The sequence below is a fragment of the Dunckerocampus dactyliophorus genome, chromosome 2 (assembly GCF_027744805.1).
Source record: "Dunckerocampus dactyliophorus isolate RoL2022-P2 chromosome 2, RoL_Ddac_1.1, whole genome shotgun sequence".
Taxonomy (NCBI): Eukaryota; Metazoa; Chordata; class Actinopteri; order Syngnathiformes; family Syngnathidae; genus Dunckerocampus; species Dunckerocampus dactyliophorus.
Window position 1 is genome coordinate 11,589,665 of NC_072820.1, and position 27,934 is coordinate 11,617,598.

The 27,934-nt window shown below is 40.3% G+C and overlaps 1 protein-coding gene across 6 annotated transcripts; it reads left to right on the plus strand.

Moving 5' to 3' along the window:
• Nucleotides 1-382: 382 nt before the first annotated feature.
• On the plus strand, nucleotides 383-17,880 carry LOC129177395 (phosphatidylinositol 4-phosphate 5-kinase type-1 gamma-like). Of its 6 annotated transcripts, none has more exons than XM_054768486.1 (18): nucleotides 383-695; nucleotides 5,971-5,996; nucleotides 6,732-6,821; nucleotides 6,997-7,127; nucleotides 7,214-7,331; nucleotides 8,169-8,321; nucleotides 8,625-8,924; nucleotides 9,031-9,239; nucleotides 9,310-9,393; nucleotides 9,602-9,650; nucleotides 9,798-9,882; nucleotides 10,042-10,218; nucleotides 11,606-11,762; nucleotides 11,870-11,938; nucleotides 12,010-12,523; nucleotides 15,313-15,387; nucleotides 16,679-16,754; nucleotides 16,827-17,880. In XM_054768486.1, the coding sequence occupies exons 1-17, from the start codon at nucleotides 608-610 to the stop codon at nucleotides 16,739-16,741; spliced, it is 2,388 nt and encodes a 795-aa protein (XP_054624461.1). In that variant the 5' UTR covers nucleotides 383-607; the 3' UTR covers nucleotides 16,742-16,754; nucleotides 16,827-17,880. The 6 variants fall into 6 exon arrangements, with proteins under 6 accessions (XP_054624461.1, XP_054624462.1, XP_054624463.1 ...); XM_054768487.1 differs by having other exon boundaries at nucleotides 16,679-16,746; XM_054768492.1 differs by lacking the exon at nucleotides 383-695 and adding an exon at nucleotides 2,754-2,817.
• Nucleotides 17,881-27,934: the final 10,054 nt, after the last annotated feature.

Consider the following 27,934-nt stretch of genomic DNA (forward strand, 5'->3'; position numbering starts at 1 on the left):
TTTTTTATTATCTCATTTCTTGCTGTTTTTAAATACCAAACTTTACGAGGTACATACATAGAACAGGTTTCTAAAATGGTATAGTTCTATACTTTACCTTAACCAGCGGCATAATCTAAATAGACGTTCAGTATGAGAATGAATAATCGTGGTGCGGTTGGCCGAACGAAGAGGCCCCACTGGTACCTCTGATTCTCAATCAACTCAAAATTAAATGTACACCTATTTTTGTACCTTTGCTGTACAAAAAGGACATCAGTTATATTGTCTTTGATGCGAAAATTATACCTATACAGTATGTGTTAGCATGAGGTGATGACGTCACGGCCAACCGGGTTGTAGATCTGTAACGTACCTGCACGCGCATCCGTCGCGAGTGAAATGACGCACAGCAGCAGCAGGCGGCAGCAACGATGAGGGTCGCGCGACTCACCGCCTAATAGCTCTATATTATTATTCCTGCGTGTCGCCCATATTAATATACGTTCGTGAAGCTATGTAGGTTGTAGTGTTGCCTATAGGCACTGTGACGGTAATGTGACAGACAGCATTTCTAGCCGCATCTGGCTGGGCTACGGACCGCCGGCTGTGCGAGCGCGGAGCTGTCATGGAGATGGAAGAACTGACTGCGGAACCTAACCGGAGGAGGGAGGAGGAAGCTGGCCTCAGTCTACAGCTGGACCTCGCAGACACCGGTGTGTATGTTTCATTAATTTTATTTCGGGAGTATGTGTTTTATCGTTAAATGTTCACATAGGCCGCCACCATCATTGGGGAGGAGGAAGACAGACTGACAGCAAGGTGCCCGCCTGGATAGGAAGTTGTGAAGTAGTTTATTGTAATATATATGAGTTGTGCATAAGAAAATGCCTATTCGAGGAACCAAATACGTTTAAATGAATAATACATTGGATTGTTAGATAACATTAGCATCACAATTCAAGTCACTGCTGGTGTTCTGTTGCAAGTGGCCACACAGTGTCTTCTCTAGAATGCTTTGTGTGAGATGCTGTCACTCATACTATGAAGCTACGAAAGCTAAACTACTGTGGGATAAAAGCTGCAGAAATACTGGTTGTATGCTAATCATAATAAGTGAAATGCATAGGAAAAAGGAAAAGCATGACACCTCCGCTTGACACCTTCCTACAAGTTGTAAGTCGCTGTTCCTCAGCCTCTAGTAATCTTTGCATGTCTTTTTTTCCATCCTCCCTGATAGATCTGATGAGTGCCTTACGTAATGCGACATGGAATTATAACATAAACCAAGCACACTAATCCCCTGGTGATATCACAGCGGGAAAAAAAATATATCACACACAGTAGTATGCATGACAATTTTATGATATTTTGGTGCAAACATAAATTAAGAGTTACATCATCATATTCAATGTGCTGTGTTAATGCATATGCGTTGCATGTGATCATGAATAACCGCACTAGATTATGCAACTACAATAAAATAAAATAAAAAAAAAGTGCAATAAAAAAACAACAGCAACGGAATGCCATTTCCTCCACGAAATAAGCAGAAATATAATCTTTTTTTGCATGGCACGCAGGTCTCAGGTCTATGATATTAATTGATGCACAAAATGAGCTTTCTGCCTGAAAACAATCATTCAGAGAGTCAAAACAGGCCCCCTTTACAGGTAGTCTGTCTGCTGTGTTGCTTGTAGCTCATGGCACAAAATTCTGTCTTAACCCTAATCCCACGCAGACTCAGACTTGTGTGTGTCTTTGCTCCAGGACAATCCTCATTGTTGTGCTAGACAGGCTTTGTTGCAGTGTTAATCTGCAGGTTTGGACACGTCTGTGTAACCCTTAACATAAAAGGGTTTAAGAATACTGTATCTTCAATTAAAATCCAGGGACAAAACAAGTGCTTTTTAATATCCTTTTGTACAAACAGGTGACAAAGACAATACAACCTGCAGCGCTTCAGCAGGCGAAACACACTCTAGTCATTACATATACAGAGCAGTGAAAAAACTGTGGTGAAAAAAAGGCTTGCTGTGTGTGATAGTTTCTATCCACTAAGTAGTGCACATTACTGTGACCTACAGGACTGGAGTGGAACAGTACACTGTAAAATATAATAAGTTGACTTTACTTTAAAAAAAATATGCAAACTCGCTGCATCCCAAAAAGGAATTTATGTTAACTTAGATGAACTACATGGATTTACTTAATAATTTTGAGTGTGCAGTACTTAAATTATACAAAATAATTGGATTACTGTATAGTAATTTATTTTGAGTTTGCAGTACTCAAATTATCTTAAATATTTGATTTGAGTAACTTTTTATTTTGAGTATGGAGTACTTAAAGTAACTTGAATCAATTAGATTACAGTAACTTATTTATTGTGATCTTCCAGTACTCAAGTGATATCTTAATTCGCTTTAGTGTTGGTCATCCATCATATTCCGGTCAACTTAATGGAATCGAACTTTATGAGAGCCACTGTACTCAGGTTCAACACATCTGGGAGTCTATTTTGAAGAGGGGAAAAGGTTTTTGCACTGGATCAACTTGCCTACCCCAGTACCGGTAGTTTGTTTTTCAAACTAAGCAGTTTCTGAGGTAGTGTTTTGCTTCTGCTTGAATGAATCTGAGTGTGTTCGCCATGCATTTTGGGTAATCTAAGTGAAGAGCATACATAGGCAGAATGGCTGGGGAAAGTCTCTAACATTGTCCATGACTGTACTTCCCTCAAGTATGATGGCAGTGGAGATGGGCTGGAGGTGCACTGCATTTAGACCCTGCTGCTGAGCATCTTTGTTAACCACTGTCAGCACGCCAACTGTCACTGAGGCGAGTGCTTCTTCCTTCGCTGTATCCTTCAAAAGAATACTGCTGGTTGACCATGCAGTCGAGGTGAACACGTGCAGAAAGTTTTGGTAGCTCGAAGTACATGTGGCAGCTCTGAGCATGTCCAAAAAAACGCCCAAAGCACACTGGGTAGAATACTTTTTTTTTTTTAAATTTGACTTAACCTGGATAAATCAATTTAAACATGTTTTCCAAAACCAAATTACTAATTACTTATTTAAAATTAGTGTTCATAACAGGTTTATGAAGAGAGTTGGGTTCACTCATCTTATTTAATTAATTTGTATGTTGGCATTTACAATGTATCACCTTGTGTAACGGATGCCAGCTGGTGTGATTGTGCAAAAGTACATTGGTAAACCTCACTCCCTGACGCCTTGAGAGCCGTGCTGGACTATCAGTTGACAGCTTGGGCTTTTAGCTTGTTGGCTGCCCAACCAATTTAGTGACAATCGATGGTTCAAGCCCCGGTGGGTGCAGGGCCAGATTGCGCAGTTGACCATCATTACACCTGCACACTTAGAATGCACATTTGACTAAATTCCTTGATGGACTATTAAGAGATTGTTTGTTTTTAGGTTATGTTATTTTTAATATTATGGCAGAAACTCTTTGTGAATGTTCTGAACTCCTAATGCCTGTGTTGGATTGAGCAAAATAAAGCATGGAGGTCTGTATGGATGGAGTTTCCCATAGCTAACATAATGTTGTTCTTCTCCAACAGCGCCTCTGCTGGTTGCAACCAACTAGTGCACTTTATTTTGCTTCAATTGCTTCAAGTCAATTCCACACAATTGTCACAATCCTAACAATGGCGGGGGTCAACCGAGTGCCACTTTTAGGGCCATGTGATTTCCATATTAACGGAAACATGGACGGAATCTACTGTTAAACGCGGAATCTCACAGAAATTGACATAATGTGAATGAAATGCTGTAATCATGAGGCGCAGGAACGTTTGTGTGGGGAAATATTTCCCCAGCGGACTGTTCAATGTTGAAGTACAAACATGGGCATTACTATTTGTTGAGGATTTTGTAGCAATGTGTGCAGAGGCTGACATCTTATTACAAAAATTAGCAAAGCTACATTCGATTCTGAAATACCAGGCAAAATTGTCCAATGATGTATTGCATCAATAAATGTAAGGCTGTTTGCATTTAATTAATGGACGTTTTATTCACTAAACCCAAAAAGCACTCACTCTGTTGTGGTAAAATCAGTGTAAAAGTTAAAAAATGGAAATGTAAAAAATTAAAATGGAAAAAACCCAATTTGGGAAAAAATAAAACGGATTTCATAAGGCCCTACATGCTAGGTAACTTTGTCAAGGCTGAACTCGTGGAACAAGAATCGAATTAGATTGTGCGGGCGTACTTAACGAAGTGTCGAGGGAGTGCATCATTCCTTGAATGTTTTCTGAACTGTTGACCCTAATCTTTTTATTATAACAATGTACAGTTTTCCTTTAAATCCCACTGTTCTGTGACCTCCTCTCTTCTAGCATCTGTATCCCTCTCATTAAGTCAGGTGTTCCATTTCATGTGTCCTCCATCAGCATTCTTCTGAATATTTATAGACATATCTAGACACTGGTTGTGTGGACTTTTTTGATCTTGAAGAGTAGAAGCTGGTGGAGCTGACATTTTTTTCTCTCCAACAGAAGAATTTTGTTTGCATCTGTTAGCCATTAATGAGAAGTTATTTTTGTTTTGTCAGGACCGCTATCGAGCCTCGGCGATGAAGCAACATCTGCTACGAGCACCGTTTGCTTCAACGTGGCTTAAAAGTTCATTATCCCTACTTTGGCCTTAATCTTCACCCTGGCATGACCTAAAAAAATAGCATGACGATGCAAACCAAGCGCAAGTGAAGTAGAAAGATCGGTTTCGTTTCTGTTTGACTTCCACCACTGATGCTCTCTTGCCTTCTACTAGTGTACAAACCAAGCACCAACACAATCTTCCTGTTGGCTGCAGAGAGATGTCTCATAATCCCCTTGTGTGGTTGGTTGGCAATGTGGTTTCCAGACCCCAGCCAATGACAGCACTCAGATTAGGGAGGAAGTCAATCCAATAGAGTTTTACGTCCCCAGTACAAATGTGACTGTTACAAGAATAGAAAACTCAGAGAGAAAACTGCAGTGGTCTGATTGGTTCGGCCGGAAATTTGACTGCTTTGCTTTTCTGTTTGGGAATATCAGATCTTTGATAAGCACATGACACTGAACTCTTCTGCTTGGTGAGTTAACTGCTGATTTGTCAGGAGTCAAGTTGATGATGAATTAATCTAAAAAAAAAACAAAACACTGTTATCAGTACATTGGATCAAAGAAATTAATTGCATTCCAATTTATTGCATGTTTGATGATTACAGTTGAATTATTGTACAATCTGTAGTGCTAACATCTACACTCTAATAAGCCTAACAGGTCCACTGTTCTTGAGTGCATGCTCATATTACATAACTAAATCTCTTAAAACCTTTGTTGACTGCAAAAGCAGTAGAGGAGTCCTTAGTTGCTTTTCACTAACATTTAACATCACATTCTTGTGACTAGACAATACATTTTGGAGTGACTTTGCATGGTATGGACAATGTTATTGAACATACATACGACTAAACTAGATAATACAGTATATTGACAAGTAATTAGGTTAGATCCCTCGGGTCTCCTTTCATCTGACCAAGGCACTTAAATGCTTCCAGAAGTTTGCAAAAGTCATTTTCAGTTGCATAGATGCTTGGATGTGTTTGCTATAGAAGAACCTCAACCCCTTCATGCTTCACAAATACTATCATCAATGAATGTACAAAAAATCCCCCACATACACACACACAACTTCTCTTCTGAGATCTTTATTTTATTCCATTTTAATTCCTGTTGGTGTACTGACCAGGTGTTCAAATACCTTTGTCCAAACATCTGATAGCATTGGGGAATAGTTGTGCAGTGGTGTTTGTCATCTAGAAATTGTGAGGTGGAAAACAGGTGAATAAATATTTAGTTTTTTTATGTTAGTTCAGTTGGGTCTGAACAAATGGATGCATCATTCCCTGCTTAAGTGTGACTCTAGATATACAAATGTGGCATTCATGTTTCCCCCATGTCTTTCTCTCCCTGCTGTTCTACAGATACAGCCAAGAAGAGTCAAGTAGAGGTGAGTTTGCTGGTTGTCCTCTGTTCTCTGTGGACAAAAAAAAACAGCTTTGTGGTTTGTGTTTATGTTTATGTTTTTAAATTTGATTTAAAAACAGAACATGAAAGTATTGACTTATGGGGGAGGTGCCTTTCATTTCGTGCAGCGGCAGACGTGCATGGGTGTGCCTTATAAAATGCATGGAGGTTTAAAAAAGCATTCATCATGCGTTTTCGTCTCCATGTAAGTGCGCACTGATTTTAAAGATATTCTACACGTCATTGTACATCTAATACCTCACAATATTGTAGCGTCGAGCGTCACTGCTAGAGTATCCAGCATACTTTGTGTGCAGTTTGTTGTAGCGCTCATTCGTTGTTACCCACATGGTAGTTCATTGTTAACATGCGTGTTGACCTACCAATTAGGTATTATGGCACCGTGAGTAAGACAAATGGCAAATGGAAGAGTGCCACATACACGGTGAAGTGCTATTACAAGTATGCACTTCTGATGCCATCTACTGGACATAGTAGTAACAACAAGCTGTTCATTCACCTCATTGTAATGTGAGCAGATAATGCCAAATATTTTTTTAAAAAAGAGTGCGCTAAATCTTTCTGTGGCGGCCCAAATTGAATTGTGGCGGGTCACCACAAATAAATTCATATATGGGAAACCCTGCATATTCTTGTAATGTAACGTATGTATTGTGCACTGACAAACTTTCCTGCCTTTAACTGTGGTTTTTGACAGATGCCATCCCCGTTTGGAGCAGGCCAAGCTCATGAGAAGAAGATCGGCCACAGAAGAGTAGATGCCTCCGGAGAAACAACCTACAAGAAGGTTGGCCATCCCTCATCTTCCCCTTGTCTTGATTACACTCTGGTTGTCTTTTTTCTTACTGTGTGGGATTCTTTCTATGATTCTGAAGTACTAATCCTATGTAAGCTTGGCTTCCCGATTTCATCAGCTGCCCTCCACCTACATGTGACTGTGTTCTTTTATCCATCGCCCCCAGACCACCTCCTCCGCCTTAAAAGGGGCCATCCAATTGGGTATTGGATATACTGTTGGCAACCTCAGCTCCAAGCCCGAGAGAGATGTGCTCATGCAGGACTTCTATGTAGTGGAAAGCATCTTCTTCCCAAGGTAGTCATATACTGTATGTAGCGTGCACATACTAGTGTTCACAGTATCTAATTCACTCGCTCTTGTTATTCCTCCTTTTGTTGCAGTGAGGGCAGTAACCTCACGCCAGCCCACCACTTCCCAGACTTCAGGTTTAAAACCTATGCCCCCGTGGCCTTTCGCTACTTCAGGGAGTTGTTTGGGATACGACCAGATGACTACCTGGTGATGTTTTGGTTTTCTATCTAATTCTTATACAGGATGACCTTGGTTTCATATGTCCAAAAAATCAAATTCAGGAATATGGGAGCATAGTTGTTGGCCTATTCTTGAATGTTACAAGTGTTTTGCACCTTATGCCAATCTTTTCCTGAGTATTTCTGAATTTGTATTTAATTGCATGGTTTGTTTTCGATGCTGGATTGTTGTCATTTGGCTTAAACATCACATTTTACTTTGTGACAAAACATCAAAACTGCAGAAATGACTACTCCTAGAGGCAGCTTCGAGTGCTTAAACTAATCACTTCACTCACTTCAGAGATCTAAACATGATATACAGTACTTCATTTGATATCTGTAATAGCAGACGCTTGAACATGAGCTAAATATAGATATGTGTTCCTTATGATTACTGATGATTGACTGACGATTGGAAGCGTTATCAAAGACAAGACCCCCTGCAAATCTATACACATATATATTCCCTATAATGCAACACAACGTAGATGCGGATGCACATTCTTCCGCACATTTTGCATGTGAGCATGCACATTTGCATACATGCACGAGCAAACACTGGACTCGACCGCAGTGTTTAAGCTCACACCGACTGACTCCATGTGCCAGGGGAAGATTAGTGGGCTAAAGCTTTCTTTTTAAAACTCAACATGAAGCAACAGCAGACAGTAGACACACAGTGTATCTCGCAGCATGCACTATTTGTGTCTGGATAGAACTGCTGAAATGTTACATTAATTTGAAACACTGTAATATTGTAAAGACTACAAATCACATATTTGTTTAGGTTTTAACATATGTGTGTCTGTGTGCTCCTTTACAGTATTCTCTCTGTAACGAGCAACTGATTGAGTTGACCAATCCAGGAGCTAGTGGATCCATATTTTACGTTACACGAGATGACGAGTTCATCGTCAAAACTGTCCAACACAAGGAGGCAGAGTTCCTACAGAAGTTGCTTCCTGGGTACTACATGGTAAGTAAGTCCCAACAAAAACCCCTCTACTGAGAAAATTTGCCATTCATATTGTCGTTTAGTTGATCTGTTTGCTAGCTATCCTATCTCCTGGCGGTGGCCTTGATCATAGCAATGACGCCAAGCAGCAGCTTTGTGATGGTCAAGGGGTAGTAGCTAAGTATACCTTAACAGGCTTAGAACACAGCAGCACGAGCCAAGACCTTGGGGTTATGTCACGCTGTCTAGCAGGTGCAAGGCCTCTGGAAAGAAACAAGTGAAAAATGTCCAAACAACTAAATAATCTAAAAATTTATGTTTCAGAACTTGAACCAGAACCCTCGGACGTTGCTACCCAAGTTCTTTGGCCTCTACTGTGTCCAGTGCGGGGGTAAAAACATTCGGGTTGTTGTGATGAACAATATTCTCCCACGCTCCGTACGCATGCACCTTAAATTTGACCTGAAGGGCTCCACTTATAAGAGGCGAGCATCCAAGAAGGAGCGAGAGAAGTCCAAACCCACTTTTAAAGATCTGGACTTTTTGAGTGATGTTCCTGAGGGCCTCAGTTTGGACCAGGATACATACAACGCTTTGGTCAAAACTCTGCAAAGAGACTGTCTGGTGAGAGAAAGATAAAGAAAATAATGTTAAAGTAAAAGTCAAGTAATATGAAGTATACAAAAACATAATTATTTTATGTGTATGTATTGTATGTGTTCCATTGCAGGTGCTGGAAAGTTTTAAGATTATGGACTACAGTTTGCTCCTTGGAGTCCACAGCAAGACACAAGCAGAGAGAGAGCGTCAGTCCCAGGGTTCCCCAGCAGATGGCGCAGATGAAACGCGTCCTGTCGGCCAGAAAGCTCTGTACTCCACTGCAATGGAGTCTATACAGGGAGGGTCCACATGCAGGGAAACTCTGGACCATGATGACACGTACGTTGGCATGTCACAATGCTCATTCCTATGTCTGCACATGATGGTAACCCTTTCACTCTGCTTACAGAATGGGTGGCATTCCAGCTGTGGGAGTTAAAGGAGAGCGCCTCCTCTTGTTTATTGGTATCATTGACATTCTGCAGTCCTATCGGTATGAGTCCAGCATCTTAATGATAACATTCCTTGACTAATTTAAGTAGCTAAATCAATACTCTTAACTTGGCATGGCTACCTTGCACAGTACAAATGGATAACATCTATGTACACAAAGATGCAAGAGGTCAAACATAAAACAATTGTTGTAAGAAGTTTAATAATAAAATGTAAAATGTTAGCCATGAAATTCAATTATCTTACAGGTTGATTAAGAAATTGGAGCACTCTTGGAAGTCTCTCATCCATGATGGGGTGAGTAGCTTTCCCTGGCCCTTAGGTTTAGCTTATTGCATTGCAATGCATTGCTCATTTATTTTTATATGTCTCTTACACAGTACACAATGCACTGTGCACTCACCTCAAGTCATTTCTTCCCCTATCCCACCTGCACACCTTCAGGACACAGTATCCGTTCACAGACCAGGTTTCTATGCTGAGCGCTTCTACAAATTTTGTAGCGACGTCGTCTTCAAGAAGAATTGCTGTGAGTTCATACATGTTCATTTGACATGCCAGACACAACATTAAGTACAAAAGCAAAATATTGAACATTAACAACCATGTCCAGCTCCAATGTTGTGTACCTAATGTTGTGGCCAGTAACGTGAGTGAAGGTTCATATGAGCATCCTTTGCTTTCACAGCATTGAGACCGTCTCCTTCTAAAAGAGGACGAGGAGCTCTTGCCATGTTCAAGTCCAGTGCTGGTGGATCTGGGTTGAGCAGCCAGCATCCCTCACAGAGTGATGAGAGGAAAGAAAACATGGACAACCTGGAGAGCCTGCGAGGACCTCATAGCTTCCTCGTGTTGGAGGACAGTGGTAGGGACACTTATCAAAGGTGTTGAGGAAATATGCAACACACCGTTTCTAGGTGCAACGTCAGGGCGTTTTTTATCAGTGTGTGTCTTGAACCTTTTTTTTAATTCAAATAGAAAACAGAATAGATAAACAGAACTTCTGAGCATCTTGATGGCCGTCACAAGAAGTACAACAGAAAAGATGAAGTGCTGGTTTTTTTGTGTGTGTTTTGCATTGTTTCTCTCTGAACTTTGCCACACTATTAACTTTAACCGCCTGCACTTGAGTGTTCCATTTTCTGCTTAAATGGGATAAAGTCAACCATTATTGATCCTCTGGAGAAAGAACAGCTCAGCAGCGGAGCAACAGCACTGCCAACAACTAAAAAAAGTACAAGCATAACTTTCCCCAACAAGAAATGCACTCTTTAAAATCCACACAAATTTTTTTCAAAATGTATGCAGATTTGTTTCAAAATACAATTCTTCTTTGGCCTATGCGATAGACTTTTGGCAAGTTTAAAAGCCTTATCACAGTTTTACCTGATTTCTGTTAACAAATACAACAAATTGCAAGCTCCAACAACAAAAAAACTGATTGATGGTGGTAACAGCTATAAACTCATACAAAATGGGTAACTAAATGTTTTGTTATTTCTGTTAAATACTGCACAATCCTGCAACGCTATTTCATTGAATGAATTGCAACAATAACAAGTCAATGTTAGTATTTTAGATCATACACATCTATGTCTCTTATTTTAAGTGCAATAACATAAAATAGGCAAATAACAAAAGGCCTAAGCTTCTGAAAACACATGCCTGTTCTGGAGTTATTTGTAATTCATCTCTCCCCTGAATCGAAATGCACCGCTGCTTTGCTCAAACCTGAAATTCTTAAATCCTCATTAATCTCGTCACCATCCCCTCCAGTGAGGCAGTTTCCCCAGTGCTGTTTTTAACCCCGTGCTGTAACGAGAATGCTGGACATGGCAATCTTTCCACGTTTTTGCCCAGTCTGCATAAATTTCCATGAATTCTAGAGCTGTCATCAGCAGCACTGCAATCTCTCCAAGAATCTAAGCTGGAGAAATAAAAGACTGCACTGTGCTTGTGTCCGTATGCATCAGTTGTGCCAAGATGATCCATCAGAGGTTTGACTACTCTTTCTGTAGTCTTGCTTGGCTTCCGCTGCAGTACTTGTGGAAAAAACTAGCAAAGGGATGTTTTCTTGCACATTTTAGCTGAGATATATTTTAGATTTTTACACAGTAGGTATCCATATTGAAGGCAGCTGATCACAGCTGATTACACTTGTGTAGATGTGAAATTTCGTACTTCTTCCTGAGATATTTACCATAAGTTCTTTATGCCATTATCTATTTATACATTTGTTGTTTGCCAATTAGGGCGAGAGCCACCCTGCACGCCTCCCTCCTTTGAAGATGCCACCACAGCATCAATCGCCACCACGCTCTCCTCTAACAACTCCTTACCCACCACCCCCTTCGATACACCCGAGCACCCACGCTGCAGGAAACAAATGCTCTCACCCAATGTGGCCAAGTGAGAAAGAGAATAATGACTCTTTTAAGAATATTTAAAGATGATTAACTTGTTTCAAGTTAATGTGACTGCTGGACAGCTGATTGTATCACATTGTGTAATTTAAGGTCCCACAAAGATGTAGTTGAGGTTCTTGAGAAGAAGCAGGACACCATAACAGTGGAGGTGGAGCTCAGGTACAAATTTCTTTCATTGTATGGTCATGTACATTGCTGTCTATTTATTAATAACACTCCATCTTTCACAGTAAAATTCCAGCCAGCACCGAGCTCACACAGAAGACAGAAGCAACCTCGCCAGCTGACAATCAGCCCAGCTTCATTCCTCCATCCACTCCTCCTTCTTTCAGTCCTTCATCTGTACATTCCTCATCCACCCTTCCTCCCACCTTCCTCTCTTCCTCCACCACTGCTCAGTCAGCTTGCCAGTCCTCCTCCACACTTTCCAGTTCCATCCGCCCATCCACCAAACCACTCACCTCTCCGTCCTCTCCCCTCACCCACATCGTCCCTCACCCAGCCACACAAACCACAGTAACCCCCTTGGCCCAAAATGCGGCCACTCTGCCACCCTGCTCAGCATTTACCCCCATCTGTCCCGCATCCCCTCAGTCTTCCATGCAGATCTGCTCTCCTCATCTTTCTGAGACTCCCCCCACTGGCGAGCCAACGAGCTCTCCAGCAATGCAAGACTCAAGTAATCAGCTGTCCAGCAGTCACAACTCATTGGATGGGGAGGTGCAGGTTTCTGATATCTACTTTGTAAGTCCTTATCGTAGTCTTTGTTGTTTTTTCTGTTTTGACTACACAACATAAGCATATGTTGTCTTAAACCCAAAAGAATGCATTTCCTAACCACATTGTGAATTTGTTGTTGGCTATCTTCTGACACAAAGGCAAAATTATTCATATTAGTCACATATTACCTTTTCTAAAAGTATAGGTGATATAACGCGCTAGGTCAGTGATGTACAAACTCTGGCATGGGGGCCATTTGAAACCTGCAGCTCATTCTTACTGGCCTGCGGTATATTCTTAAATTTACCAGCACCCAAACATTATGATGGAGAATTAGAGGCACACTGTAAAGAGAAAGAGTTCAAATGTTAAATGTTACAAGGTCTATTACAATGCTAGGGTTGGAGTTAGGTTAAGGATAAGGCCCTAACCTAACTCTAACTTTAGGGTTAGCGGTTAGAGTGGGGTTTAGGGGGTTATCATAGGGTTAGGGTAAGGTCAGATTCGGTTTAGGGGTTAAAGTAAGGTTAGGGTAGGGATAGGTTTGATTTAGGTGTTATAGTAGGGTTAGGTTTGGTTTGATTTAGGGATTATAGTAGGTTTAGAGTAGGGTTAGGTTCATTTTAGGGGTTATAGTAGGGTTAGTGTTTGAGTAGGTTTAGAGTTAAGTTGGGGTTTACCTCGAGACCGGGTTTATTACAGCAAGGATAGGGTGAGGTTTTAGGGTTGTGTTTGTGTTTGATTTTAGGCCAAGGTATGGTAATGGTCATGGTTTCATTCATTCATCTTGAACATGCACACGAATTACACTGGAGCGCATCACATGCCACAGTTCACAATTCCGCATGTCCAAAAAGGAGTAGGAAGAAGCAAAGCTTATTTAATCCTACCCCTCATCCGTTTCACATCAGTTGCAATACATTTGTTCAATGTACAACAAACTTAATGATGGCAATAAATTGATAATAGCTGATGAAACCAGCACCAACACAGTTAGATAATCAGTGAGTACTCAACAGAGTTAGTTGTCAATGTAAGACTGGTTAGACATCGCATTGTCTGTGCACATTGGTTCAGGTGTCTTCTTCCTTGTACTTTATAAACGTTAACTGCTTGTATTGTTTCTTGAAATCGCTCATTTTAGTGCATTGTTTGAGTATTTTACTCAATCTGTTCCATAACTTGATTCCACATACAGAAATGCTGAAGGTCGTTATTGTTGTTAGTGCAACCCAAGTGTTTTGGGTTTTTTTTTTTTTAGATTTACATTTTTTAAGACCATATTTCTGCTCTCTTGTTGAGAAGAATTGATTTTGAACATGTTATTGTTTACAATATTGCACGTAACCAACTAGTCCGTTTGTCCTGTACTGTATCGTTCCACAAAATCGAGTGTCCAAGCAAAGCATCTTACATGTTGCTGATACACATTCTGTACATATTTTATTGAGGGTGACTGCTAAATAACCCATAATGGGGCCAAGACAGTTGCGAATGCCAGCAATTTGCCAAAGAAGGTGAGAAACACTGTTGAATTTGATCTCGCCAGGATGTACAGGAAGTCCACATGCGTCTGGAACTAATTAATTGGATTTACATTGTTTCCTATGGGAAATATTGCCATAGTTATTATATAACCAAGTTAATAATATAGCCAAGTTTTTGTCTGGCCTTTTGGTACGAATTAATAAGAAAAACCGAGTACCCATGTATATTTAAAGAAAAAAACAGCCTGCTTGTCAGCTATGTATTACAGGTGTATGATTATTAGTGTTATCAATACCTAAAATCTTTCTTGCTACATTATGGCTTTTTGCTCTTTTTTCAACTTTGCTGTTGTTGTTGTTGTTTTTAGTTTTCTTGTTTAATTGTACTGTGATTGGCTGGTAACCCGCCTCTCGCCCGAAGACAGCTGGGATAAGCTCCAGCATACCTGCGAGCCTAGTGTGGACAAGCGGTACAGAAAATGGATGAATGGATGTTTAATTGTATTTTTATAGTGTGCTGTGGGAAAGTGGCCCCCAGGCGACACTTTGGACACCCCTGGGTTAGACCCTTTAGAAGGGTCAATTGGGTTTCCTCAAAATAGTCCATTAAGAGAAGTCTTATAAATTAGCTTCAGTATATACTGTAGAAAAAAGGCAAATATTTTTGAATAATATGTGTAACACAGCCTCTTAAAAAGGACACTTTCTCGTGTTATTCCCAGCGAGAAGATACCCATTCAACAAATTAAAATTCACTTGAGAACTCAAACTTTGTCCAGGGTATGAATCATTTGAAGCTTATCTATATATGCTGTACCTGAAAAGCAGTGAGACCTGAGGAGCGTGTGTAGGTGATAATGGACAATGATTTTCAGTGTGTCAGCTGTTATTTTAATTAGTGTGCACACTGCAGCGAGTGAGTGAAAATCCATCTTTGTTGTTTTTCTTTGCTCTGCTGGGTCTCCTTGCAGTGGCCCAGTCAGGACAGCGTGATAGAGTTATGATGGTGAGAAGGAGGGAGGGAGCGAGGGGTCCTGGTACGGTGTGCACGCACTTATGGGAGTTTCTCAAGCATGAGGCTGCCAGCGGTTGTCGTTTTGAATGCATCAGCAAAAAACAAAAAAAACCCAGAAGGTTCTCTTTCCCAGCACAGCATGATGTGTTTATCTGCCAACCTGCAGTCATACACACAGTCAACATCACGCAGAGCTCACCATCGTTTCACCATTTGTGCTATCATTTAATTCACACATTTTCTCCCATAGAACTGCTTCCATCACCTCATTTTGCTACCTCACATGTACTGTGTATGTGTCCATCCATCAGTATGCAGATGGCCGATATTGGGTGTACTCTCCTGTTCTTGGCCGTCGTAAGCTAAACTCTTGCTCGAGTTACACTGTAAGTCACCAGCATGTTAGTTAGACTCATTAGCTATTAGCAGAGGTGTGGACTGGAGTCACGCGACTCGAGTCACATTTTGATGACTTTGTACTCGACAATATCATGCAACATGACTTGGATTTTGACATCAATGGCTCGGGTGACTCGGACTTTAGTCTGATGACTTGAAAATACTTGAGATTTACAGTGAATGTGTAGAGTAAAATGTGTCCCCATTCAAAGTATTCAACTAACACGATTGTTACGTAATTTCCAGCAAGACAATGTATTTTCCCTTTGAATCTCCTCGATGAATTCATCTATTAATGTTCAGTCCGGTTTAAAAACAAACAACGAATGTGTTGATTCTGTAAATCCCGAATGCTGTGTCAGCATTTTTTTTCTGTGACTCTAAGTCTTGTGACTTGTATAAACTTCTGACTTCTAAGGACTCGAAAATGTCAAGCCTATGACTTTGGATTGACTCGAGCTCTCTTGTTTTGACTTGAGACCTGACTTGGACTTGCACATCTTTACTTGAGACTGGACTTGATTCAAGACTTGAGACTTAAGTACTTGAGACGTGCAAAACACTGACTTGCTCCCACCTCTGGCCAGTAGTCATTTACTCCATCCAAGCGCACTACTGCTAGGAGGGCTTATGGGTCTTCAGAAGTGCTCTGTATAGAAAAGAATCTTTGACATATTAATTGTGTGAATGTTGAGAGACAAGCTTTCAAGATATAGCAATGATGTCAGGCACATAGGGCACATACAGTACAAGTATCTGCATGGTATCTGTGAATGACTGTGATATGCTTTGATGTGTTATCTTTGTATGTACAGTATGTAGTGGCAGCATCTCTCAGCATTTACACACACACTTTCTGAGTCTTAAAAAGCCAGCTCCTGAAGGGCCATCATTTGTGTGCATCATTACAACATTTAAGATGCAGTGTTAGACTTGTGGATGTTTGAACAGCATTGGCTTCTGTAGCGCTTCAGTGGCTTTTAGCACAGAGGAGCTGACTAAGGTCATTAGTGCAAGAATTAAAGTTGACTCCTCTGTTCCACTGTTGACATCATAATGAAAGCTGCACACTGGCTTGCCTTAAATCAAACATGAAAACTTCCAAATTATCACATGAAATTAAAAATCGACATAAAGAATGAGTGAACTGTGAGGTAAATAACTGAGCGGCTTTACAATAACCTTATGTTTGAAAGCATTTCTTACTTCTCATTTCCTCTCACCACTCTTCTCCTGTCTCCTCACTGCTGCATTCTGCTGGCCAAATGTGGTAAGCAGACTCAGGAGTACCGGAGCTGTGTGCGCTCTCCTCACTATGGCTCAGAGGATGACTTGCCATGAGGAAGGTGAGACAGTAAGTATTTACATACTTCATTCACGCTGTGTTATTCTCCTGTGCTTATTGTCTTGTGTTTTTGCCTTTCAGGAGGCAGCAATAAGAAGAAGCTGTGAGGTTTTCCAAAGGCGCAGATTTAATGATATTTTAATGCTGGTAGCTTAAGCTGCATGTGGGCTTTTTGCAGCTGTGATACACATCAGTTAAAAATGTAACATAAACACATTTAGATTCAACACTATACTCATCCTTTAAGGCAAATACATACACATAAATCCACAGAAATATATATATATATATATATATATATATATACTGTATATATGCAAGCAAAACAAGAATCCTCAAGCTTTGCTTTTGGACAATCTGAAAGGACACTGTGATTGATGGCACTGTCAGCAGTGGCTATGCAATATGGACACATATTCTGCGCATTTATTTTTAGTAAAACGCACAGGATGTATCATTTATTTATTTGCACTTTATTAATGCACTTTTAAAATGATAATTTTTCATTATTGTCATTTATATTTGTCAGCGACAGATATTGTGTTGTGCACTGTTTATGCACACTGTAGCGTTGTCATGTCTACTCACTGTCCGACATGCCTTAGTGACTAACTCGCTCATTTATATCCACATTATTGTGAATGTTTATCATGAGACATTCCCATTTGAGCAGTATTAGGAGCCATGAACATACTTAATTTCAAGTTTAAGAAAAAAAAATGTATTCATTGTACATATAATGTGTATGTGCTGTAGCACAATCATGTAAGTCTATGTATGCCTGTTCATCTGTAAATAATGTCATCCGAATATTTTAGGAAGTGGAATTGTGGACATCATGCTCAACCCCACTAGTGATTTTATACTAATTTGCATTAACTTTCTTATGAAATCATGCAAAATTCTCCAAATAACACAGTAGGTCCTTTTGTGCATGATCTGTATGTGCATGCGTGGGAATTGTGGAAAATTGTTGTGCTGGTTTTTGTCCAAAAGCTGTCTATATATTGGTGTGGGACACCATCTATCAGCATTTTCACTGCGTCTGAAGTCTCACATAATGTACCTGGATGTTTGTAATGTGAATTCAGTTAATGAGAAGTCGTGTACTGAATAAAGGGCATGTTCACGTAAAGACGCTATGATCCTTTTGTAACAGGAGACACAACATTTTATGTGTGGATCACATCCTTTTAAGCATGAGAACGCCCCCCCCCCAAAAAAAAAACTATCAATGAAAAGCACTAGTGTGATACCTCTGAGGTCAAACAATTTTTCCCATAGGAAATAATAGGCATAGAAATGATCAGTTCCAGTGTCAAACTGTGGCCACCATAAAAGATTTATGAACTGTGCAATGTGTTCAAGTATAAGTGCCATACAAGTGTAAAAAGAAGTTAACCACAATAAAATGTGGAGAAAAACACTTTGCTAAACACAAAGATAACACAAAGTTTTGTCTATAAAAACATATAAAACGGCTTTTTTGTAAAAATTTTTTTTAACGTTTTTACAAAATAGAAAGTATCAAACTGGCGCTTGGATCTTTTGACTTTTCTGTATGCGACCCTTGGTAGTAAACATTTAAACGCCCCTGTTCTGAAAATTTAATCAAACAATAAAACTTTAAAAAAAAACAGCAAAAGTGGAAAAATCAGCAAAAATCCTACAAGAAGAAAGTTAAAATATATATATATATAAAACGTGGTCATCTAACAGGTAAAAGTCTTAATTTTACAAGTATTAATTTTACAAGTATAACGTAATATGAGGAATAATAGCATGGAGTTGTTTTTTACAAGTTATAATATGGGAATAAAGTAAAAAAAAAAATCACAATAATAGGCAAAGAAAATTTATGAAGATTATTATGAATTAGGTAAAATCGTGCAGTAGGTAAAAGTATTGGGACAACGTCCATTGTCATGTGAGAAAAACATTTTGGGATACTGGCTGGACCAGGGGTGGCCATTCCGTCGATGCTACCTGTAGATCGCCAAGGTAGTTTGGGTCGATCGCGTAAACGTCACTTTGTAGTAGTCATATGACATCAGTCAGCTGACATTAAGCTCCCCTACTGATTCGCGCTTGCTCCCCCGCTGCATTTCAAGCTACACACGAAGATGCAACTTTCATCTTTATTATTCTGATTATGGATGAACTAACTCTGCGGTAAGATGTCTATATCTATGACACAAAGTTATCTGTTCACTTGTAGCGGCTAGTTACGTAAAAAAAAAGTTTATTGTTCACTGGCTTTGCTTCGTCATGAACTGTACTACAGAAATCAGTGTTTTCTACGCGTTTGCTTCTTAAACTATTATTTCATGATGAAATTAAAAATGTGCCCATTGGTGAAACCTTTTCAATATGTTTACTTGACTTCGGCTGCATTGTCTTTTGCATTATCATTTTAAATTCTTGTATATGGGTAATGTTTGATAGCAAATGCTAACTGGATGTAATACATGAACTGTGTGCTCTAATGAACGTTACATAGCTAATTTGACTGACATATTACCAGTACTCAGGTTATGTACACAACTATTTAGGTGTTACGTGTAATTATCTTTATTTCCATTTTGAAGTGAGTTATGATAGCAACTATTTTGATTATCTGTAAACTTTGAAAATGTGAATGTGAAATACTAATCATTAATATTTACAATAGAATTTCAGAGTTTACTGGTTACATTTTGTGTATGTTATATGATTTATAGAAAGAGGTAGATCATTTTGACTTGTACTTGCATGCTGAGAAAGTGCGTGCACTCCTGTTATACGTGTATAACGTACATAAATACATACTCATATTTTTGAAAAATAAACATAGTAAATATATATACTTTCTATAGTTATAGTAGTAGGTAGATCTTTGGGACTTGGTCATTTTAAAAGTAGCTCGCAGGCTAAAAAAGTGTGAGCACCCCTGGGCTAGACTATAGTATTGGGCCACCGCTGTAGTTTTCTTTGAATGTGAGTGCGCTTACTTAATAATATATAATATTCTTTTCCTTTTCAAGTCCTTCTTTTGGAATTAGAGCCTCCAAAACTGTCTCCTGAAAAATTGGCTTGAATTCAGAAGTGTACCACTTCAGAGGCCTTCAACGTTTGAGGCTCCGCTGTATACCGACAGCTTTTGAATGCTATTTTTTTCCTGCTTTTTATAGGAAAACTGCACTTTTTTGGAATTTTGCCCATCATCCATAATCCTTATGTGAGACATGAACACAGACGTACATATTAACCAAGCTACAGTGACATTGTAACTACGTTAGTAGTGCATTGACACTTTGCCACACCACACCGCCTAGCTACTAGCCGGCTAGCGACTAGCTTCACCGCACACTTGCCTGCAGCGCGTCAGCGCCGCGCTCACAATGCCTCAGGTCACTACCAAAAAGGTAACGCTACATATTGAAGCTGTCACCACTGCTGCTGTGTTTTTATTTTTGAATTTGGAAAAGTTAAGGTGTAAGTGTTCATTTCTATGTTGCTATGTAAAACCAATGCGCCAAGCAAGGAAGTTCTGGTAATACTTAAAAGGACCAAAATACAGCAAAATACATGTAATACATGTTATCATGAATGTCCCTGTAACTACATGGTCACAGCATGTATATAAAACCATAAAACCGTGTTGGAGGTTTTTGGAGGTGTTTTAATAGCGGTCTTTTTAAGCGGTGTAGGTGTCTCCCATTATATGCAGTAATGAGCTATCTCTTTTCATCTGTTTTATATCTTTAGAACGCATAGAAAAGAGAAAGACGTGTATTCATGTCTCACATAAGGACTGTGGATGATGGGCAAAATTCCAAAACAAGTGCAGTTTTCCTTTAAGACTTAATGAAGGAAAAGAAGGATTACAGCGCGGCAGCTTGTGCACCTGTTTGGAAACGGGCCGTCACAAAGCCGAGCTTTGATCGGCGGGAACCACAAATAAATGCCTTTGTTCTTTCAAAGGGGACAGACACCCAACAAATGTGTGTGTGTGTGTGTGTGTGTGTGTGAGTGAAAGAGAGGGAGGTAGGAGACAAAAGGCGAGAGAGCAAGCAGGCTTACATCAAGGGTTGTTCCTCGAATCTGTGAGTGGGAGATGGAGGCTCACCTACCCACAATGCCTTGCCTTCCCTTTTACAGCCCACTCAGGTTTTTTGGGAGCATGTGTCTCCTCTTTGCAGGAAGTCATCAGTCATCTCCAGCTATTCTCAGAGAGCGTCAGGTGCCAACTTGGAGTGAACCTGTAGTCAGCCTTTCTCTCATCTGATCTCCCACTTAGGTACATTCACATTGTGCTTGGCAAAGTGTCACATTCTCCGTGGCCTTTCTCTCACACGCACACGCACGCACACACACACACACACAGACACACACACACACATCGTCGTCAGAAGTCTGTCAGTGTCTTAAGGCACTATTTATCTTTGGCAGGCTGAAGAAAACAAAGCCATCGATTTCTAATCCTAATCCCCTCTCTACTGCCTCGCCACTATTGATCATCTATCCATCCATTAATGAGATGGAAGAAAAGAGTGGAGGGCTGATGAAGGACAAAGCCAACATGCCGGTGTGCGCCTCGTCTTTTGTTTCCAGCCAGGCGTGCCCCTGTCACTTTCACTCACCGTGCGGTGGAAAATACATGCAGGGTTACATTTTGAAGAGGTTTAGCAAACACAGAGCCGGGCCGCTATGCCTAAATATTGAAAGTGGATGATATGGATGAATGCGCTCAATACACACACACTCGCAGAGGATTAAATTCCAGTGCAAACACCAGTGATGGTATGTGAGCTATACTCTCTGATAATGACCCATTTCCCCTCTGCGGCGCTTCTACACCATCTCAGGATCATTTTCTCAACAACCTGATCCTAAAACAACAGCGGTGAAGCAGTGCAGTTAGGAGGTAATTGCATATAATAATGTGTGCTGGTCCTCAGTCGTCTGCGTCTTGCTGTGATCGCTTAAAGTTAACTTTGGGTCGCTTCGGGCACAAATGTAAGCACTCAGCATTGTCAGCGGTAACGATCTGCAGTGGTCATCTTCGACCTGGAATGAATTCATGGTTAAGGTTTGGCGTATTATACAGCAATTTGAGGTGAAATAGAGTGCACTACTGGCTGCAACCAGCAGGGGCGCTATAGATTCAATGTAGCATATCATGCACTGTTGTCAGATTACGGTCATGTGTCAAATGCAGGTTAAATAGCCTACAAAAAAAGTACGAAAATACGTCTTAATCTAAATCATGTCGTATTGTGGATTACAGGTATGTGGAACTGCACTTCATCATCCTACAAGGTATTTCTCATTTTTGTGGTACCTTATTTAGCTAGGAAACACCTCATGACTACTTCTGCTACTACTACTAATAATGATAACGCTACTATTAATAATAGTTACTATAATAACAATAAGAACATATTTTAGTTTATTATTGTGGTTACATTAATATATATAGAATATATATGGGAAAAAACATTATTTTTTGTGTGATTTGAAAAACATACAGACCTGATCAAAATCTTAAGACCAGTTGAAAAATTGCTAGAATTTGCATTTTTCACATTTGGATCTTAGTGAGGTTTTAAGTAGCGCTACAATATGCAAAAACAAGAAAGGGGAGCAAAGTCATTTATTGAAAACAACAATTAAACTGAAATAGGCTGTTGATCAGCTGATCAAAAGTTTAAGACCATCGCTCAAAAAATAACAAGAAACTCTCCAAACCACAACAAAAAATGTTCTCTGTAGGACTCAGTAATGAGTAGCTCCACCGTTCTTGGTAATCACTTCAAAAGTTGGTTTTGGCATGCTTGATGTGAGTGTTTCCAGGAGGCTAGTGGGAACAAGTGGTGAAGATGGCTTCACGAAGGGCATCAACTGTCTGGAACTGATGCCCATTTTTATAAACTTCCCTTGCCATCCATCCTCAAATGTTGTCTATGGGATTTAAATGAGGGGAACATGCAGGATGGTCCAAAAGAGTGATGTTATTCTCCCTGAAGAAGTCCTTGGTCAAGCGAGCATTGTGAACTGCAGCGTTGTCCTGTTGAAAAGCCCAGCTGTTACCACACAGACGAGGGCCCTCAGTCATGAGGGATGCCCGCTGCAACATCTGCACGGAAGCAGCCATCATTGTCCTGCTGCAGAACCCAAGTTGGTCTCAGCTTGAGGTCACGGACAGATGGCTGGACATTCTCCTTCAGGATTTGTCGGTAAACAGCAGAATTCATAGTTCCATTTCTCACAGCAAGTTTTCCAGGTCGTGAAGCAGCAAAAAAAGCCCCAGACCATCACACTACCACTTTTATAAAACGCATTCAAAGATATTTTCAATACCTCCAACTTCGTCTCTCTGTTTATCCGTCCAACAAAATGTCTTTCTGTTCGTGAAATACGGTAAAATGGACATATTTCAGACAGATTAATCATGATTAATTTAACAGCCCTAATTTTTACACGATATCGCTTCAAGTCCCAGTTTACATTCCAGTCCTCACCGGTGGCCACAGGCTTTGGGTAGAAACACAAAGAATTAGATCATTGATTTCCTCCATGGGGGTGGCTGGTCCTTCATGCTGCTATGCTTTGGAGCTCTGCGGGGCATCGTGCAGCGTCTCGTTTTCACAGCCACGACCTCCCTTCTGAAGACCTCCACGCCTCGGTGACCTGTCACCTCGCGAGGAACAAAGCATTATTCTCACTAATTTATCCAGCCTGAAATGATCAGGTTTCACAACTTAAGCGATTTCTATTATTCGTCATATTTTACCCCACCATTGTCCTGTCGTTGTGCAATTAGCGGCCATCACCACCAGCCGAGCGTTGGGTTTATGCAGGTTGAAGTTGGTGGAGGTCGAAATAGAGGTGGAATGAGAGTAAATATTGGATTTGTGTTTCCAAATTCGTGCTAATGTCGCTAGCTGTCCCTCTGGATGTGTAAACAGGCCAGATGCTTTGTTGACAACTGACAAGCTCATGAGGTGATAATGTGTCAATGTTGTGTTTGCACATTTTTCCCATGCGGCCTAATTGACTACAAGAATACTGGGTTACTTTCGTTGAACGTTGTTGTCATTGAAATGGATTCTCCATGCTCCTGGTTTGACTCTGGATATTTTTTCATTTTGGAGGGAAAGCAGCATACCATGCACTGTTGTGAATATTACAAAGCGTCATACTGCAACCGACCCTCAACCAAGTCTACCCTGATCTTCTCAGTTCAGGTTATGGATAGGCAATTTTTTTGTTTTGCAGACTACCATGCACTCTCATGGCCTTTCCAATACGTTGCATTGCATTGTATTAAAGATAAGGTCCTGGAGGCATTGCAGCATGCCATGCACTACTGAGACTATTTCTATGCATTTCACTGAAAATGACCCTCAACCAAATCTCTTGATGTGGTGATTTTTATGCATTGCCTGACAATTCCAATGCGTCATATAGAAAAGGACCCTCAACCAGCAACGCAGCATACAATGCATTCTTGTTACTAATCCAGCACTTCAAATGGTTCTCATTCGAGCCTATCTTGATTTTCTAGTGACACTGACAACTCGCAATTCAGGTTTCGGATACGTCGTTTTTTGTTTGGAAGGTATCGCAGCATACCATGCACTGACGTGACTATTCAATGAATGCTTTAATAGAAAGAGTACTATCCACACATAGATTCTCATGACATTATTTGACCTCCTGCGACCTCTTCTCCAAACATTGTCAATAGCATGGTTTAAAAGCCATATCTGGGTATGAAAATGTCTGTGATCCTTGTAGGACTGATTCCAACCATTAGCCTGAATGGACACAATGTCAGTACTAAAAAAGCGTGTGAGGAAACACCTGCTGTCATTGCTGGAGATCCCAAGCTGCCGTCTGCAATGTTTGCCCACAGACTTGTAGGATTAATGTTAATCGCAGTGGTATTCCTTTTGGGATCTTGAGTAAACCATCCATGTGATGTGGGAGGCCTGGTAGTCACAATGTTTCAAATTGTTTCAATTTCTTCTCACTGACATCTTCACACCACTCAGGTGCTGCCGACTTAATTTTAAGATCTATTAGGCAAGGCTTCCGAGGGCTGAAATACTAAAATGACAAACTAAACTCTCAGCTTTGTTTTTGCATATTTCATGTTTTCTAGGCAGAAATGTCAAGACCATCAACTTTAAAAAATGCATGGCGCTGCAAAAAAAAAAAACTGGCACCCTGGGGTTGTTTTTCTCCGAGTGTGTGTGATAATGACTGCAGCAGAAGAAGTCATTACTAGTGGGCTAATGCGTGTCAGATGCTACCTGTCCACAGCAGCGGCAGCGGCAGCAGCAGCAGGGGAGAGCGAGGCAGGGCTTGTGCGACTGGCCAGCATAATGAGAGAGACATAGCCAGCCGTCTTGGACAGCTGCTTTGCAACATGGACTGTGTGCGTCTGTGTATGTGTGTTTGTGTGCATCTTCTGATGCTGCTAGTTTGGAGGAATACACACACACACACACACACAGCAAAACACACAGCCTTGTCAGTCCTGCCGTGGGAATGCCCGCGGCATTATGTCCGTCTTTGAGGGTGATGCTTTTAATCCTGAAACAAATCTCGACTTTGGGCTTGTGTGTCTGCGGCTGTGTGAGCGTGCCCGTGTGCAAAACTCAATCTCACAGCCATTAAGTTACGGCTGGCTGTGCAGCAAAGACGCCCCGCTGCCACTCCCACATGGAAGAGCAGGCAGGATTAGCCGGATCCATACGAGTCTTAATCTGGGGACAAAAACCCACAATGGCCTCCCACTGAGACATGGAGACAGAAGGATTCAATTTGATCGTCCCTCCTCAATACAACAAGAGTGTCTTTTGGGGTTAACATTACTACTGCTCATTCTTGCAGCGATCAATGTTGCTTCGGGGCCCGCACGATTATCCAATTGATCGATTCCTTTTATCACAATTCGGGACACATGCCGGCACGATTTGTCACAGTGAATGCAAATGAAGACTTCAAATTAAAGCAAAATAAGTCCAAGCGTGTAGATTGTCATCAAGAGATCACAAAACAGAATGACCATATTACCTCATACATCTGTAAATGGGGGCTTTTATTTACTCAAATGCAGAGAGCACCAGGCCTCTTAAAGGTGAGGTCTTTATTGGCGTTGAGTTTTTTAGTTTTTTAGAAATATGCATTTTTAGAATCATATTTGATTTTTTAAATAAATAGTGCTCAGCAATGAAGTATATAATATAAAATAAATATAAAAAATAAATATTATAAATAAAAAACATAAACAGTGATAAATCTATGCTTGATTTAGTAAAAATAATTACATAAATTAATCATGCTTACTAATTAAAAACTCTATAATGTAAACTAAATGTACTCTATATACTGAATAATAATATAAGAAATAATAATAAATATGTGACCAATAAAAGTACAAATTAAACAGTTAAATAATATTAAATTAAATAATACAGATGATATATGAGCAGCCCCCAGAGTATAAACACGGAGGCACACAAAACTATGAAGTGTGCACAGAGACGAGATAAAGTACCATATCTTAGTATCATGCATGGAAGTCATTACAAACAAAAAAGACCTCATTCATTTGATAACTACAGTATTTAATTTGTCTAAACAGCTACCACCTTTTTTGTAAATAAGGAGGCGTCTATTTTGGGAGAGGCACTAGTAGTTATGGCAGTTAATCAAGACACGGCGTCTATTAGAGCGGAGGCCACTATTTGAGCAAATATGCTAATAGAAAAAAGCAATATGATTTATTTTTGCAAAACAACACTGTGCATCTGTTAATGTGCATTTAAGAGGCGAGCACAGCGTGCGATACATCATCCCAAAAGGTGGCCTGTGGTCACGTGACCACATGACTGTCTCATTATTGGAGAGGAGCAGTCAGTTTCCCTGCCTGGAGCCAAACGAACTCCTTCTTCTCTCTTTCTCTGTCTCTTATTTAGGCGGCATCTGCCTCATTAACCACCATCAGCATTTTGTTTCTGGAGTCATTGGGAGTAAGTCATGGGGGAGGGATGTGTGTACGTGTGTGCGTGCGTGTGCATGTGTGTTTGTGCAGCCAAGTCTCATTAGGCTGGAGAAACATTGGCATATTTGCCAGACTCCCGATTCTATCATCTCTTCCTTTATGTATCAAAAGTATCCTCCAATCAGCTCCCCAGTGTGTGTGTGTGTGTGTGTGTGTGTGTAAGAATATGTGCATGGCATCATATTAGAGGACAGATGTGTGCTGATAAGACAAGTTTGCACAGTGAACTCAGCCCAATTTATCCGGCAAAAACGTGATGCCACATGGAGACAGCCCACAGCGTTTTCTTCTCCTTTTGATTGCAAGATACTTCTTCTCTCTATCCTCGCTTTTCGCTGCCTGTCCTCTTGTTCACACACAACACACCCTTACCTTATCGGGCTACGCTTTCAAAATAATGGTTTCTTCTGCCATAGATGAGCGCTTTAGTCTTAATTCAATGTACTTTTATTCAGTAGTATCGCAAATGTCCATCCATCCATCTTCTATACCGCTTCTCCACATGAGGGTCGCGGGGGTAAGCTGGAGCCTATCCCAGCTGACTTCGAGCGACAGGCAGGGTACGCCCTGGACTGGTCGCCAGCCAATCGCAGGGCACATATAGACAAACAACCATTCACACTCACATTCATACCTATGGACAATTTAGAGTCTCCAATTAATCTAACATGCATGTTTTTGGAATGTGGGAGGAAACCGGAGTACCCGGAGTAATATTATTTTGAACTGTTTCTCCTTCCATTACTTTTTTTTTCATTTTACAAATATATCAACATTCTATATTCTACGTTTTTTTCCTCATACTAATACTAATATTCTCTTAATATTTTGACTTTATTATCATAACATTGTAGCATATACCCAACCTGATTTTCCTAAAATGTCAACTTAATTCTTTGTTTGGTTTGTTTCTTATATAACAACTTTTGTCCTATAATATTTCAACTTTATGCAGTTTTTTTTCTGTTAATATACTGTAATGACGTTACTGCCTTAATGTTTTGTCTTTATGCTTGTAAAATTGCAGCTTTTTTCCTTTTTTGCTGTTGTTTTTTAAATTTTATTGCTTAATTGTATTTTATAAGCAGTCACGGGCCGTAAATGCCCCCCGGGCCGCACGTTGGACACCCCT

What these genes read in the sequence shown, in the direction of transcription:
- LOC129177395 (XM_054768486.1), top strand. Translation starts at nt 608, where the DNA reads ATGGAGATGGAAGAACTGACTGCGGAACCTAACCGGAGGAGGGAGGAG. An exon ending in CCAAGAAGAGTCAAGTAGAG is followed by an intron (nt 5,997 to 6,731) that starts GTGAGTTTGCTG and finishes GGTTTTTGACAG; the next exon opens with ATGCCATCCCCGTTTGGAGC. An exon ending in CCTCGTGTTGGAGGACAGTG is followed by an intron (nt 10,219 to 11,605) that starts GTAGGGACACTT and finishes TTTGCCAATTAG; the next exon opens with GGCGAGAGCCACCCTGCACG.